This window comes from Rattus norvegicus, chromosome 4, assembly GCF_036323735.1.
Source record: "Rattus norvegicus strain BN/NHsdMcwi chromosome 4, GRCr8, whole genome shotgun sequence".
NCBI classification, from domain to species: Eukaryota; Metazoa; Chordata; class Mammalia; order Rodentia; family Muridae; genus Rattus; species Rattus norvegicus.
In genome coordinates this window covers 44,938,027-44,953,067 of record NC_086022.1, presented here as the reverse complement: position 1 = coordinate 44,953,067, position 15,041 = coordinate 44,938,027, and the positions used below count along the sequence as shown (strand labels likewise).

General features: G+C 41.3%; 1 protein-coding gene across 5 annotated transcripts in view; it reads right to left on the bottom strand.

Annotated features, from left to right (window-relative positions):
• Mdfic (MyoD family inhibitor domain containing) overlaps window positions 1-14,767 on the bottom strand; it is a 79,857-nt gene extending 65,090 nt beyond the window's left edge. Inside the window, exons 1-2 of one of the 5 annotated variants that reach the window (XM_039107770.2) lie at window positions 14,293-14,767; window positions 13,890-14,067 (exon numbers count right to left, since the gene is read on the bottom strand). In XM_039107770.2, coding sequence (XP_038963698.1) covers window positions 13,890-13,983 — 94 coding nt within the window. In that variant the 5' untranslated portion in view covers window positions 13,984-14,067; window positions 14,293-14,767. The remainder of the gene's footprint in view (window positions 1-13,889; window positions 14,068-14,292) is intronic. The other 4 variants (XM_006236103.5, XM_039107769.2, XM_006236102.5 and 1 more) reach the window with 4 other exon arrangements.
• Window positions 14,768-15,041: the final 274 nt, after the last annotated feature.

Here is a 15,041-nt window from a genome sequence, read left to right as displayed (position 1 = left end):
CATGGAAAAACAGAGATGTTAGGCTGCCAAGGCCATCTCACCCTCAGACACTGTAAGTGACTCTGCACAAGGGTAAACAATAGAATCCAAGTTCCCATAGACACAATAGGATGTTCAGAACCGGAGAAATCATAGAAAAAAACTCTGTAGGCATAGGACTTGAGTTCATTCTTAGAGAGAGTAATAGGCATGGATTATGTTAAAGAAAAGTCAAAGGGGTAGAAAAAAATAAAAGTTCTAAATGATCAATATAAATACAATATTTCCTCTTCCAAAATGACTAACACTATCCAGGTTCAGCATGAATAGTGAGAGGAAATCTTCACCAATAATCTTGGTTGTTTCTGCTGAAGGAGAATAGATTTCAAGTACATACAATTTCTATCTCAGTGAAAATTCTATACTATTTTACCTAGCTGGCATTATCCAAATTTCAAACCTTGATAATGTTACTTACTTATCTCAGATACTTGGGGAAATCAAATAATTGATTCAGAATAAGAAAGAAAAGTTAATAACAAGCAAGAAAAATCTAAAAACATTAAACAAATTGAATAACTTACATAAAATTCATGTATGCCATATAACCACATTTATTTGGTATGTAGTTGTTTGGTAATTTTTTTTTAAAGAGAAAGATACAAATGCTTTACTTTGTTGAGAGGAAAAGTTAATAAATTTTCACAATTAGAGCACTGTCGTGGAAATTTCCAAAAGACTTTAATATGTAATATTTAGTTGATCTTCACAAGGGTCAGTGATAAAAATAGGAAGAAGACATCAGTACAGTTTTATAGATGAGAGAACATGGTGTCTCAGAGTCAGATGTCGAAGTGAAAACAGGATGATAGTGGTGGGGATGGTGGGGAGAATCTTGTGGCCCAGCTGATTTCAGCAGAGAAAACTCATTGCTCAGACAGCCCTTCTCTCAAACTGAATGGAATGACACCGCACAGGAACATGGCCTGCTCTTAGTTTGGCACGTCAGTTAGGTGCTCTTTGTTTTGACCATGCATGGGTCATCAGGTAGTCTATATCTATAGTCCTCTCTCTTGTAGACAAAAGCTAGTGAACTCAATCCTTCTATTAGGCAAGTACTCAGACTATTAACAGGAATGGCCCCACCAGTTTATACATAAACAAATATATCATTTTAATAGTTGATGGTTGTGTGTATGTGTGTGTTTGTTATATGCACGTGTGTACTTGAATGTCTGTGTGTGTGTGTGTGTGCTCACCCATGTTTGTGTATGTGAAGATGAAAAGCTGACACGTTTTCTACATTATTCCTCCACTGTTTGTTGTTTGTTTGTTTGACACAGGTTCTCTCACCGAGCCTGAAGTTTTCCATTTTGGATGCGGTGGATGCCAAGGATTCTCCTGTGTCGATCCCTGAAAGTGCTGGGAAAAGTTTGTTCGCGTGCCTAGCTTTAATGGACCTGCTGAGCATCTGAACTCCGGCCCTCATGTTTGTACAGCAAACACTTTACCCACTGACCCATCTCTCCAGCCCTAATTACTGAATGTTTCTGACAAAGCATTGTAACAAAACAATACAGACTGTTGCTTCACAGTGAGCTAGAACTGTTAGCACAGTGAGCAACGTTATTGGACAAGGATGTTTGATTAAACTTTGAGACACTATAAAATTCTGAAAATTCACAGCCTTCTAAGTAGTAAAGCTAACGCTGCTGTCATTTTAAATCCTAGATGTGTGCATCCTTCCCTGTCAATAAACAAAGATTACCTTTAAGATCCCTAGGACAGACATAATATCCCCAATTTGTACTCTGCACTACAGAATACTTAGGAGCACAGTTTGTCACATCAATGGGACCACTACTAATTATGCGAATCATATAAAAATTATTCTTTGTTAAGATTCTTCCTATCTTTAAAGTGCCATCTATAAAAATGAGAACAATAATGTACAGAGGACATAGGTCATATCATAGTAAATGGACATGAGTTCATACCTAGAAAGCAGTGTCTTCTTACAGTAATTGATCATTCTCAGTGACTATTACTGTTCTTTTACATAACCATCTTTCAAAGTCCTGCTATAAAAATATCATGGGGAAGCTGTTGAGCTTAATAACCACTTTGTAATCCCTTCCTGAAATACCACACAAGCTACATGTCTGTAGATTGACTAAGGAAAAGTACTATCCTATGAGAAGTTGTGGGGTTTTGTTTTTTGGATTTTTGTTTCTGTTTTCCATTGTGAACAAGGCAGTTCCAAGAGAAGGAGAATACTCTCAAGTCAAATCCATGAACAAATTTGAATGCCTGCATCTGACTTAGCAGTCTGTGGCCACAGAGTCTGGGCGTTCCTCAGCCTTTTCTAGTATTCTGTTTCAATATGTTTTCCCTTTTTTTAACGTACTATTACCATGTCCTCTCAAATGTTCTCCTGAAGTAGACAAGGTTCAACTCACAAAGCAAACACCAAATATGTTTTCCTCTTGTTAGCTATGTGGTATTTGCTTACTTAGAGGATGTATAAACAATGGTAGAGCTTCGAAACTATCTTTACAAGCCCTCCTAAACTTTAGCCACTGTTCAATGAACTTATATTTTCAAAGAAAAGAAAATACAGATCACTGTGCTTAAGTTTAGGGGTCTTTTACAAGTTATGCCTCATATACTTCAATTAAGTACCCAGTCATCTATAACAGATAGAGTTTCCAAAATATCTATATTATCACCCTTTGCAAACCTCTATCCATCCCTATGCTCTCTATAAAACTTGTCTCCTACAACCTCATTTTAGCTATCTATTCAATATCCAGACCATTGTATTCTAGTTGACAACATCCTAAGAAATCTGAGGCAAAAATCCCTAAGAAAAACTCTGTGACTATCTTTTCCCAGAGGCTCAGAACAATGTGGAAATTCTGCAAATATAACCTTTAAAACAAGAAAACAAAGTTAAGACAGTTCTCAGGAAGACCTGGGGCCTGGAATTTCACTTCTTCACTGATCCAAAGGGAAACAAAACAAAACAATAACAACCCTGAATCCTAACGACCTTTACAGAGCAATGCAAATCCGACCTTCTCTGTCCATTCCTCCCAGTGCATTACAATCTCCTTATCCCAAAAGCTGTATGATCATTTAAATAAGCGCCGTATCACATTAACACACAGGCACGTAGAGAAACTTCCAGGATTTTATAAACAGGAAAAAAAAACAAACAAACAGGTAATCACAGATAAACTATGAGTGTTTATGGATTGAACTGAATGCTTAAGCCAATTCAGTTATTTCATCTTTATCTGTATTTTGAAAACGGGTGAAACATTCCATCAAGATTTGAAATGCGTTCCTTCGAAAGGAATTCAGAAGTCTAAGGTCTGGTTGGATTCGAAATGGAAAAAAAAAAAGATGAAACAAAACAAAAGGTAAACAAAGAACTTTAAGTGACCCAGCTTATGTATTGAAGTGACCAAAGGAAAATATGCATATGCAAAATGGAAAAAATGTGATTGTATATGAACATTAAACAAAGAAATAGAATGCATTGGTGGTTTAAAATGTGTCTCAGTACGTCCAAAAGGGAAAGAAGGATACTACTCTGTCTATGTTTAACAAGGGAGGAGGAGTAGAAAGAGAAATTTGGTAATGGAAAGAGAACGTATTACCTCTAACATTTTAATCTCTAGTACCTTTAGGCTCCTAATCTGGTGAACGTTCTTTTAAGTCTTCGGACCTGAGGCATGGAATTCTCACTCAAGCTTAGCAATGTTTTCTCAACTGGGAACACTCACATTATAGCCAAACATTCAGAGGTTCATGGAATGTAGCAGTCTTGTCTTAGAAGTCTCCAGAATTACTCATGACACCAACCCAGACTACAACGTCCAATACCTACCATCCCCCAAGAACTGACAAAAGGCACAGACACTGATCCTTCAGGAGAAAGGAACTGGCTAAAGCAGAAATACAGCCGCAAATCACTTTTATCCAAAGACCTCCTCCATGCCTAGTGAACTTCCTCTCCTGCTTCATTATGATTGATTTGCTTTAGTTTGCTGTTCACAAAGTTGACAAGCAAACAAGTGTATATACATTTTACCCTTGCCTTATGTGACCACTGTATTTTTTAAAATGTTCCATGTTCTCTCTCCCCTATGATAACTACCTCAATTCATTCTCTGGATTTGCAGTCTAGTTGTCCTTATAGACACAGTGGTCTTACTTAACCTTACCTAAAAGACAGAATATTGGGAAAACATTCTGTGTAACTAGATGCTGAAATCCAGGTACGGTGTCCACAGTAGCTCCCTTATTTATCACTCTATGAAGACCATGTAGGATGAACTAAAACTCTGCCATCTTCCCCTGTGTCAACACAATGATACGCTAATCTTTAATCTTGTCAAGCTCACCTTTCTTTTCTTTATTCCTCCTTTTAAAATTATTAGTGCATGGTGATTATACTACACAGTGCGATTAGTTGTGACGTTTTGTTCATGCGTATAATGTACTTTAGAATCCCTCTTTTCGTGGTCTCAGTTTTAAACACTTTTCTGTTAGCTCTGAGAGATTTGATCAGGACCAAATTCCTTTTCTGGCTCTCTAGCCAAGCACTGAACCCTTATTTGGCACTTTTACAAGAATGAAGGGCTCTGGAGCTCAACAATGAGCCAAAGGGGTTCTTTAATCTGTAACAGCGTTTCAAAGCTCAAGATTCTGACTTTGAAGTAAATAAGTAAGAGAAGACAGAGCAGGCCATTACAAGTGGTGGGAAGGACACAAATAAAAAGGTGGTGTATGAATTAAAACTATATTGATATTGATTTCTTACACTACCAAATGATTGATAGAGATTCGATTTAAAGTCAAGAGGTAGAGCCTCTGCTTGTTATCAGAAACACCTAAACCCCAAGCCTCTCGAATAATTCCCTAACTCACCTTTGGGACACTCTCAGCCCTACCTCTGGGATGCCACATTTGATGATGGAAGTCAATGGGTCAGTAGGCTTTTATGTAAGTCTGCAATCTCCATCATCTCTTTACCTTTCACCCATTCAGCAGCTACAGGCTGACATTGTACAGGTCCCTTATCTTAGATATTCTGATAGGCCTACCATCCTTAGCAACGGAAAGGCAGTGACTTCCCAAATCCCTCGTCTTCAACTCTTCCTGCCTATTTCCCCACTGAAGTTTGAATCTGGGGCAATGGTAAGAACAGAATCACCAGCAACTTTTATTTTCCAGTTTTCCTTGTGTCTTAAACATTAATCGGTTACCATTCCTGCCTACCTGCTTACAAATCTCCATGCGCTGCCAGGTCGCCTTCTGTCTCTTTACTTTCCAAGGAGAAGTACTTTCCTCAGAAAACCTCAGCACAGTGCTCCGTAGATCAAGAATTACACAGAAACTGTACTTTCTGTTCCCAGATTAGACTATTTGTTTCCATATGTTTTGTGTGAAAATTATGTTAAACACTTGTTTGCTAAACAAACAAATGAAAAGACCTGCTTTCCCCATTGCACTTTGGCCAAGACTGGAGAATTATCTAACATCATACCTAATGCTGTCAGCTCCTATACTGGTTTCTCCTGCCTGATCATTTATTTTGCTTATTACTAAGAAGTGATATGAAACCTTTCAGGAAAAAATAACTAAGGATTCTGATTGTAACTTGGGTAAAACAAGACAGAAGGTTTATATGTGTAAAGGCTCTAACGGTCAGAAGCCGCTCCATCGTGAAAGGAAAGAGGAAAACTATGGTTTGGGTAGAAAAGGCAGAGGTAACTCCTGATCACTCTGCCACCTGCCTTCAGAGTTTGAAACCTGCTCTACCACAAGTTAACCTCATTTTGACTGTGAGCTCTACACAAATTCAAACCAAACTAAACGGGTAAAGAAATGAAGCCTAAAATCCGTGTCAGACATTCTTCAACTGGTGTCATCAGCAACACAAGCCCAACAAAACCAAGCTCTCATCATCATCCTGAGAGTCTCTCTCAGTCGCTACACAATCTGAGAAGCTCCAGAATTAGACCCCAACCACCCGAGTGACAACAGGCTTCACCTAATCTGTCACATATTCTTGTTGTAATCTCCAGTGCTATGTAAACGAAGATGGCAATTCCCTTTAGCAGACCTCACACTCTGCCTCACCAATTTGCATATGGCTAAATGCCTTATGGGTAGAGCTATGCACATAAGCATTCTTAATCTTCAAGCGACCATGTATATAGCAGGTACACCGAACACTTGGGAACAGGGTTTCCCCTTTCAAATGTCAATACTAAAATGTAGTGCTAGCATGAAACTCATTTCCAGCTTCATTCCGGAGACTACAAAAAGACTGAGCCAAAAGGCACATGTATGTGAATCATCTTCATACGAATCATGTGGGCGTGAATCTGAAAACAGAAGTAGGCTGCAAGTAGAAACCACAAGCAAAATTAACATTTTCGGGTTAAAATAGTTAAGTTCCTGCTTACCGGAGTTTTGAGTGATCAGAATTAGAATTATAAACTAGAACTCCTACTTCAGTAGTTTAAGAGTAAAGAGGTTTACTCCTCCTGGCTATGTATGCTAAGGTGAAAAAAAGAGGTGGACTTTGAAATCCTTTCTGGAAAAGCTACTGTTACTCACACGAGGTACAGAGCAGGAAGGGAGAGGGAGGAAAGAAGGAAAAAAGGAGGGAGACAGATCTAAAATACTGGTTCATATATACAACCTCTCCCTGAAATAGAAGGGCTACAATCTCTTCAGTCTGCCTCCAGGGAATCACCAACATTAAAGTAATCCCAAAGTCTAGAATGAGGCAATGTACACAGCTATCTTTTAACAAAAGCAGAACACAAACACCTAGAGATAGAAACAGAAATCACTGGCTTTAGCCTCGGCTTCACCCGAGAGAATATCTACATTATCTCATGCCATTAGATGGAATTTTTCCCCAGTTGTTTGTTGTTCTAAACAATTTTCCACTTTCAAATGGCATAACTGTAGACTATGTCAATTTATGTTTCCTTATTTTCCCCCACCCTTTTATTACTATAAAAATATAATACTGGTAAAATGCACTGTTATTTGGCTGTCTTTCCATGAAATCATCTCAACCAGATCCAGGAAATAAGGTTGAAAGAAACAGGAAAAGTCCTAACACGCCCCAAAATTCCACAGCTTCCCTCACAGCTCTGTAAAGGTCACTGGATCATATATATCAAGTCCTTGAAGGCTGACCAACCAAACAAAGCAGCCCTCTGCTGGAGTCTTCAACTGCCTGTGCCAGTGTTTGCTAGCTGAGAAGCTTTCCTTCACTATCTTCCTTCTCCTCCTCCTCCTCCTGCCCCCCTCTACCAACCTGAAGTGATGACCAATGAGTGAAAGAGTGACAAAGGCACTCACACCACATCTGTGCAATATTTGTCCTTTGTCCCTCTTTCTCCATTGCTTCTGAGAGCCTGCCAATTCCCAATCCTATGCCAATACCGCAATCCATTCTCTCTGCTTCTATTCCCAAGCTCCCACATGATCCCTTCTGAGAAAGGCAGTCAGCCATGCTGATCCCTGTCCAGCAGAATTCATGCCACTCATTCTTAGCTAAGCCCTCAGCCTCTCTGAGTAGCATCAGTTTGCATCAGTTTGATTCCCCCTTGAATATGTTCCTCTTTCACCATTTCCCACAAATCTCAAATGTCTTGACTCATCCTAACCTCCTTTGCTCTTTACAAATACCAGCATCTACTTTAGGGGGAAGATCTGAGCCTTCAATAGTCCCTTTTTATCTAATTTTCTCCAGATTATAGTTTAATCCTTTTCTCCCACACCATTTCAAGGGGAAAACTATCCCAACTCTCTAAACCCTTTCTAGAAATTGACTCTTTGTGTACAAGGGCTTGGCCCCACACAGACACCCAAACTGACCCATGTTATATTTTGATGCCCCTGTCCTGAGCTTTCTTCCCAATACAGTGAGAATTCTCAACAAACTATTCTGGGAGAAGCTTTCTATGCACATCCTTTGATCTTTACAAATGACAATTCTTGCCTCCTGGAACCATTAAATATCACTGAATATTCAATACTTCTGGAGAACTATTATATATTCCTCTTCTATATTATTTTATTACTTCTACTCAAGGTACAGCCTTTCCCTCAAGATTTCATCCCCTCCCTGACTCTACCTCCCTGACAGTGACAGTCACCTCCACCAGTTACAAAGCCTAGTTACAAAGTCTTGGCTATTTATTGTTGACTATGACTAATGTGAAGCTTCCTGAACACAACATTTTCAAAACAAGACTTCAAGGCTCCTACATGTTACCATGCTAGTGGCAGGGTAAATCTATAGGTGGCCTTAAATTACTACCTTGAAATAGCTTCCATATTATATATTTTATGTAATAATGCCCATTTAATTAATCAGCATGTGTGAAAATACACTTGATCTCAAAAGAATCAAAGATTAGTAAATATTAAGGGGCCCTCAAAGAAAAGCAAAGGTTATCCTATCTGGACTGCTGTTCTTAAATTTATTCCCTCAGTGTCCCCTACAATGATGCTGTCCTGGATCTTCTACCCTTTTCCACACTACTGCAGGAACCCTCTAAGACAATTTCCAATTCTGCTCCTTGTCCTACTCCAAAATCATCCTTTGACCTGTCTTCAGGCTTCTCTTTCTAAACACAAATTATGTCTTCTACTTTCCCCTTCTAAAGAACCTTCAAAGGCTCACTAATGCCAACAATAAAAGAATGTACATGTTCCTCAACAGAACAGAGCCTTCTGACCCAGACTTTACCCAGTCTTTATTGTTTCCACTGTCATTTTCTGCTCTTTCATGAAGCCCACTCAATTATCTGTCTGGAGTACCCAACCTTCTGTAATCTAACCTCCTGAGTGAGTCATGTTTTCTACGGTCTCAGCAAGGAGTCCTAACACCATGCTTCCTAGTCTATGTCACATTAAATCTTCCTGAAGACTTTGCCAAATCCCCAACTAGACAAGATTGGTGTCTTCTGATTTCTGTCATTGAACTTTCTTTGTGCCTTTATTATGGTACATAATTGTGTGTGTGTGTGTGTGTGTGTGTGTGTGTGTCTGTCTGTCTGTCTGTCTGTCTGTCTGTCTGTATACATATACATGTATGTAAATGTATTTAACATGCTAGTCTGTCCAGGTCATACCAGACTAAACCACAAAACAGATTTTTCTTACCATTCAATTCAGGCAACTTAAACCCTCCAAATACTCAAATCAATGCATAGGACAGATGAGTTTTAACTTACTCCTTCCTGCTTTCCTTCCTGCTTTCCTTCCCTTGCCTTCTGTCCCTTTGTAACTAAAATCTTCCAGTTTGCATTCCTTGACTCATTTAACTCTTAGCAAAGGAAGAAACAATACAGTCCTGACAAGCCTTGCCCTAATGGAGCTAATCTTATAGCATGAACATTATAGGACTTTGGCTTTCAATGTGCCTAAAAATGTCCCCACATCCCCTTTAAATCCTAACGACTCCATCTATTTTCCCAACTCTGTCATTCCTCAGGCATAAATATGTGAGAATTGTTTTAAGACACCTTCTACTGAATTCACTTTTATTCTTTGTTACTTGTCTGTGGCTGCCAGAGTTGTAATAGTTGTCTGGGATTTATCATTAAAAATATGAAAGTTTCAATAAAATGTATTTGCAACAATTTTGAGATTTATTTAAGGAACTAAATATAATTTATTAATATTTCTAGGGAAAACTATAATCCAGTCTCCAAGAGTCCAACATACAAATGACCAGGACTCATGTGAGAGGAGAGAGCTGTCCCTGTGTCATGCTACAGAGTAGTTATCTTCAAGAAGCTTATAAAGGGATGCAGGACAAGAATCTCTACTGAGGTGGCAAAGGCAACGTTCAAACCCTCTTCACTGTGGTATGCCTTCATTTTCCTCTTCTATCTCTTGTATGCTGTTTAAGACATACTTCATTTTAGACTATATAATTTCGAAGCTCAGAAGTACTCTGAGATTGAACCGAAATATAAAACCAAAATTTGGGGGGGGACATCAGTAGAGAGTTTTCATGGACTAATGACATTTAAATTTAGACTTGCTTTTATAGCTTTTTGAAGATACTCTATTGCACTCTCACTCCCTTCTACCCCTCCCAGCACAAAAAGAAAGGAGTATTCTCTACTTAAACATCAATAAAATGGGTATTTTTGTGGATAAAGGCTCTAAATTAATACACCTCAAACAGAATCAAGGAGCAGCAGGAACTTGTACAGATGCAAATTCTCTGATTTTCTACCTAGAGAATCTTATTATGCACCTGAGTAAAGATAAATTCCTGTTGGTGCCCAAGAAATACAGGCAGAAGGTTTTTCTGTCTAAGTGGTACTGACTTTGGGCCAGACCAGTTATTTTGGGACTGTGCTACAGTGTGCCCTGGAGGATGCTGAGCAGTTACCCCTGCCTCTGCTCACCAAATGATGCCAACATACCCTGCCATCTTGGGACCACCTAACATGCCTCCAGATGTAGTAAAAAATCTTCCTGGGCCCAAAATCATCCCTAGTTGAGAACCAATTACAGAAGCTGTCCAAAGACAGTAAATTTTGGGAAACGCCATCTTTAAAAGAGATAAAAACAGCATGATAGGAGTAGAGAAATTCAGATACGTAAAGCTTGCATTATATAAATTGAAACAAACAGGCTTCCCCAAAAGGAAATCTGATTAGCTCTATAAACTCCTGACAACTCAGCTAAGCTTCTAAGTCGGAGCTCCTCTTAAGCAGTTTCAACTTGAAGAGCCTCTCCCTCGCTTCTATTTTAGATTATTTTTAATTAACTTCACTGGCATTTTGCATCCTGCTATGAAAAGTCCGCCTAATAGTCTCAGAGGACTCTCCCCAGAGACAAGAGTACATTAAATCACACATTATCACATTAAAGTATACACCAGCACTGAGCCCAACAGTCTACATCTTGGCAAGTGCACCGGGGTGGGGGCTGGGGCTGGGGCGGAAACAGGCTCCAGTGCTTTATGCTATCCAAAGCCTATTAACTTCAGTGCATCTCCCCATGTGACAAGGTTGTACTGACTCACTCCTGCAGCCACATTGATCACTATGGCGTACATCTTACAATTTGTGCTGCACCTGCTTTCTTGTTTGTGGGGCAATCGCCGTATTGAGCAAACCCCTTAAATTCATTGGGGGGTCCTTCCCCTCCTATAAAAAATAACCAAATGGAATAAATTATTTCTAAAGATTCTGCTACGTATAAATCACAAACTGACGAGCGTAGCAGTTAATTCAAAGGCCTTTTCAGTGACAGTACTGCGTGATAGCAGAAAGAGCATTCAAATGCTTCATCCAAAAGCAAAGGAAATGGCAAGGAGAGGAGTCATATCTACAAACCCATTTTCTTACCACGAGAACAATCGTGGCCCAGATGGCCATTCACCTAACAAGGCATTGCCACAGGAATTTTGCATGAGAACGGAACTCAATATTTCAAAAGTTGGTTATAAACAGGAAAATCATTTTAAACCGCATTTGCTTTCTGTTTGCAAAAACAGAAACAACAAATCAGAGCCCCAGAGGTCATATCCAACCTCCAGGTGTGGTTGGTTCTCTGCCACAGAGGAAAAAAAAAAAACCACTCAATTACTTACTATAAAATGATGAAACACAGACCCATGTAGATTTCCCGAAGCCCTTTGGACACCCGAAGATATAGATCGACACAACAGAACTTATCTAGAACTTAGTAGTGTTATCTCCTGGCCCGCTTCCTCTCCTGAACCCTGAATCCCACCAATACCCTGCCTGCCAATGTCAGCACCATACTCTGTGACACCTGTCAGAACACACCAGAAAGAGTCCTACTATCTATAATGCTTTCAAAGCAATAGAAAAGATCACAGAAGCACAGCAGAAAGGTACACGTTTCCAGGCTGTCCTCTCAGTAAAGAAAACCTTTCCACCTCAGTGCTGAACAACCCAGTGGGCTACTCTGTGACATTGACATTGCCCCACACACCTTAACGGTTGTAGAACTGATTCCAAGATTTGATTAGGGGGTTCAAACAAGATTTTTTTAAAAAAAGAAAATACCTAAAGTTGCTTCCAATTTTTAAGAATTGTACCTTGGGTTAACATAGTGAATGGTCCACGGTAACATACTGTGGTATTACACATATGTATAATGGTATTACACATGTGACCACCGTGAACATATAATAAGTATATTTAACTCTGCAGAAGACATGTCTCATATTCTCTTTTTCCTTTCACAAAACATCTTCTGCAAATACCCCTAAAGAATTATATTTTCTTTACTATATTTAGTGTGCAGAATTTTAAAACTAAACTTTGATTCACTGAACACTAATGTCCTACGATGCTCAGACACTAGTTTTGTTTTTCAGAAAGGACAAGGAATAACCAGTGGCAGGGTAAGAAGGTAGGACTATTTGAGGAAGACATTGATTTTTTTTTTCCATAGAGATACACATAGTGTATACAGTTAGCATTTAACCTCAGGCCCTTTTGGATGTCCTGCTTCTTGTACTCAGATCACGTGACACCAAGTGGCTTTGTACTGCACAGGTATACTAGGTGTCATGGCAAGTTCTCCCTGGAGAATTGCACCATCCATAGCGTTAACATTGAATTTTGTGCATATTGACTACCTCACAATCAAATCGTTTTACCTGGAGTGTTTGCTGTTGGTTTTTGGCGTAAGCATTGTTTAGCAGCAGTGATTAATGGCTCACGTGGGAGTGTAGAGCGCCTATCAACGAGTGGCCATGGCTGTGGCAGGCATGGCTAATGAGAGGGAAATGACAGTGTTGACAATACAGTGTGTGTAAGACGGGCTGCTTCTGAGAAAACATGGGTTTACCGGTCTAGTTCTGTGCCTTTCTACAGCTAATCACTTGAATTCTCTCTGTTTAGGAAAAAGAAATGAGTCACTCTCCTAAAACAAAATGATAAACATAACATTTCAATTTAAGCCTGGATGTTTTCTGCCTTTATCTACTCTGGCTAGAACAGCAACTTCTTTTCCTTTTTTTTTTTTTTTTTCTGCATTAAAAAAAGAAAGAAACTTCTGGCAATATATATTGGGGTACTGGGAGACAAGATTTTGGACATGCTTAAAATCGAGAGTTCTGGAGACCTGGAAAGTTATCCGGTGTATATCAGTCAGAACCCCATTTGAAATGTCCTTACTGGAAAGGGTAAGAGAAATGGAACAGTCTGGTTCTGCCACCAAAGAGCACCTGAAGTCTATTACCTTTAAAGAATTTTAAAATGTGGTTATGGAAGCTTCCCAGAACCAAAAGAATAAAAATAAAAATAAATTTAAAAAATGTTGTTTTCCTTTTGGAAGAACTCAAAAGAGTTAATTCATTCTTGGCGCATGTTTATTCCAAAACAAAAGTTATTGAAAACACATGCGGGAGCCATTCCAAAAGAAACTGGTCTCAGAAACCTGGATGCTTAACCTGGGAGTCAGAGTACCCCAAAAGAACCAGAAAGATGAGGAGAGCCCATGCTTGCTTAGAGAGCAGACAGCCCTGAATGAGAAAAGAACACAAGAACTTAAGAGAACTAGACAAGTGGAGACCTCACACTCCTCCCGAGTGTCAAGCCAAGAAGTGCTTAGGCAGAAGGTAGAAGTCATTCTGTTTCTTGCAAGGAAGAGGGAGCGGAGGGACCAGGGACCCCGCCCTCCTATCCGGTTGTTGATCAGGGGCAGGGATCCTAGGGCAGACTTGTTCAAGTAACATGAAATGTGCGAAAGTTCACAACTACGAAGTTGGAGCCGGTCTTCGCAGCCCCCTACCCCCAACACCGCCCCATCCGTAAGTGTGCAAGCACGTCCCAGAAACTCGCTACTAGCGAGCACTCGTTACTCACCGTGGGCTGGGGAGCCCAGCCGGCCACCGCCCGCCTCGGCTGGGCACTGCTGCCCCACGGGCCCTGGAGGGAGGGCTTCACCCGCGCCGGACATGGGCCACGCTCGGAGCCCGCGCCGTCCCCGCGGGGTGCACCGACCCCGGCTACTTAGGTGCTGGGTGCAGGAAACTGCCTGCCTCTGGCGGGAAAAGCAAATGGGACAGCGAGATCAACTGTTTTTAGAGTCCAGCACGCCGCCGCGCCGGGCCATTCCCTCCCCCTCTGCGTCCCTCCTCCAACTCCACCCCAGGGAAGTTAGGATTTGAAAGCAGCCGTGGGGGGAACGCTGCGAGCGGGACGCGCGCGCTGGGAGGGGACGCGCGGGGACCCTGGCAGCAGAGCGACCTACCGGACCTCCACCTACCTCTGCATCACCCCAACCCTGCAGGCAGCTCCGAGTCCTTCCTCCCACCGCCGGCCGTCAGCGAGGCTCGGGCCGCGGGCCCATCACGTCCGGTCAGTCTGACCAGGTCCAGCGGTCTCCCAGAGTGGCGGCGACGGTGGCAGCCGCCCGCTCTGACTCCGTGCACTCTGTCCCTTCCCTCCGGGCAGTCCCTCTCCGGGAAGGACTTTAGGATCCACTTGTGCGTCTCTTTCACCCTCGGGCTGCCACTCCTACACTCTTCAAACACTTCTCTCTCTGTGGCGCCCTTTCATCATATCCGGATTGGGGTGGCCTCGAACTCTTGGCAGACAGCCCCGAGGCTGGGGGCGGCGCGACCTAGGTTTGGCCCTGTGCTCCCTTGAGGAGGGAACTGTCTGGGTCAGGAGGCCAGCCAGAGAGGACAGGCCAGGAGCAGGCTTCTCCACCCTGGCCCACCAAGGTTTGGGAAAACAGGGAGGGAGCTCAGAAATTCCCAGCCTTTCTGGGAACCCCCCACCCCCAAAACCACTTTCAATCCTGCCCTTCAAAGGACTATTAAATCTTGAGGAATACCCCCAGGGAAAGCAGGGATGACTGTGTGTGTGTGTGTGTGTGTGTGTGTGTGTGTGTGTGTGTGTGTGTGTGTGTGTTTACACGAGTGTTCACACACACTCTCTGACTTTCCTGGTTCTATAAAAACAAGTATTTTAAAACCTTGTTCCTGGGTCCCAAGTACTTGTTTACTCTCT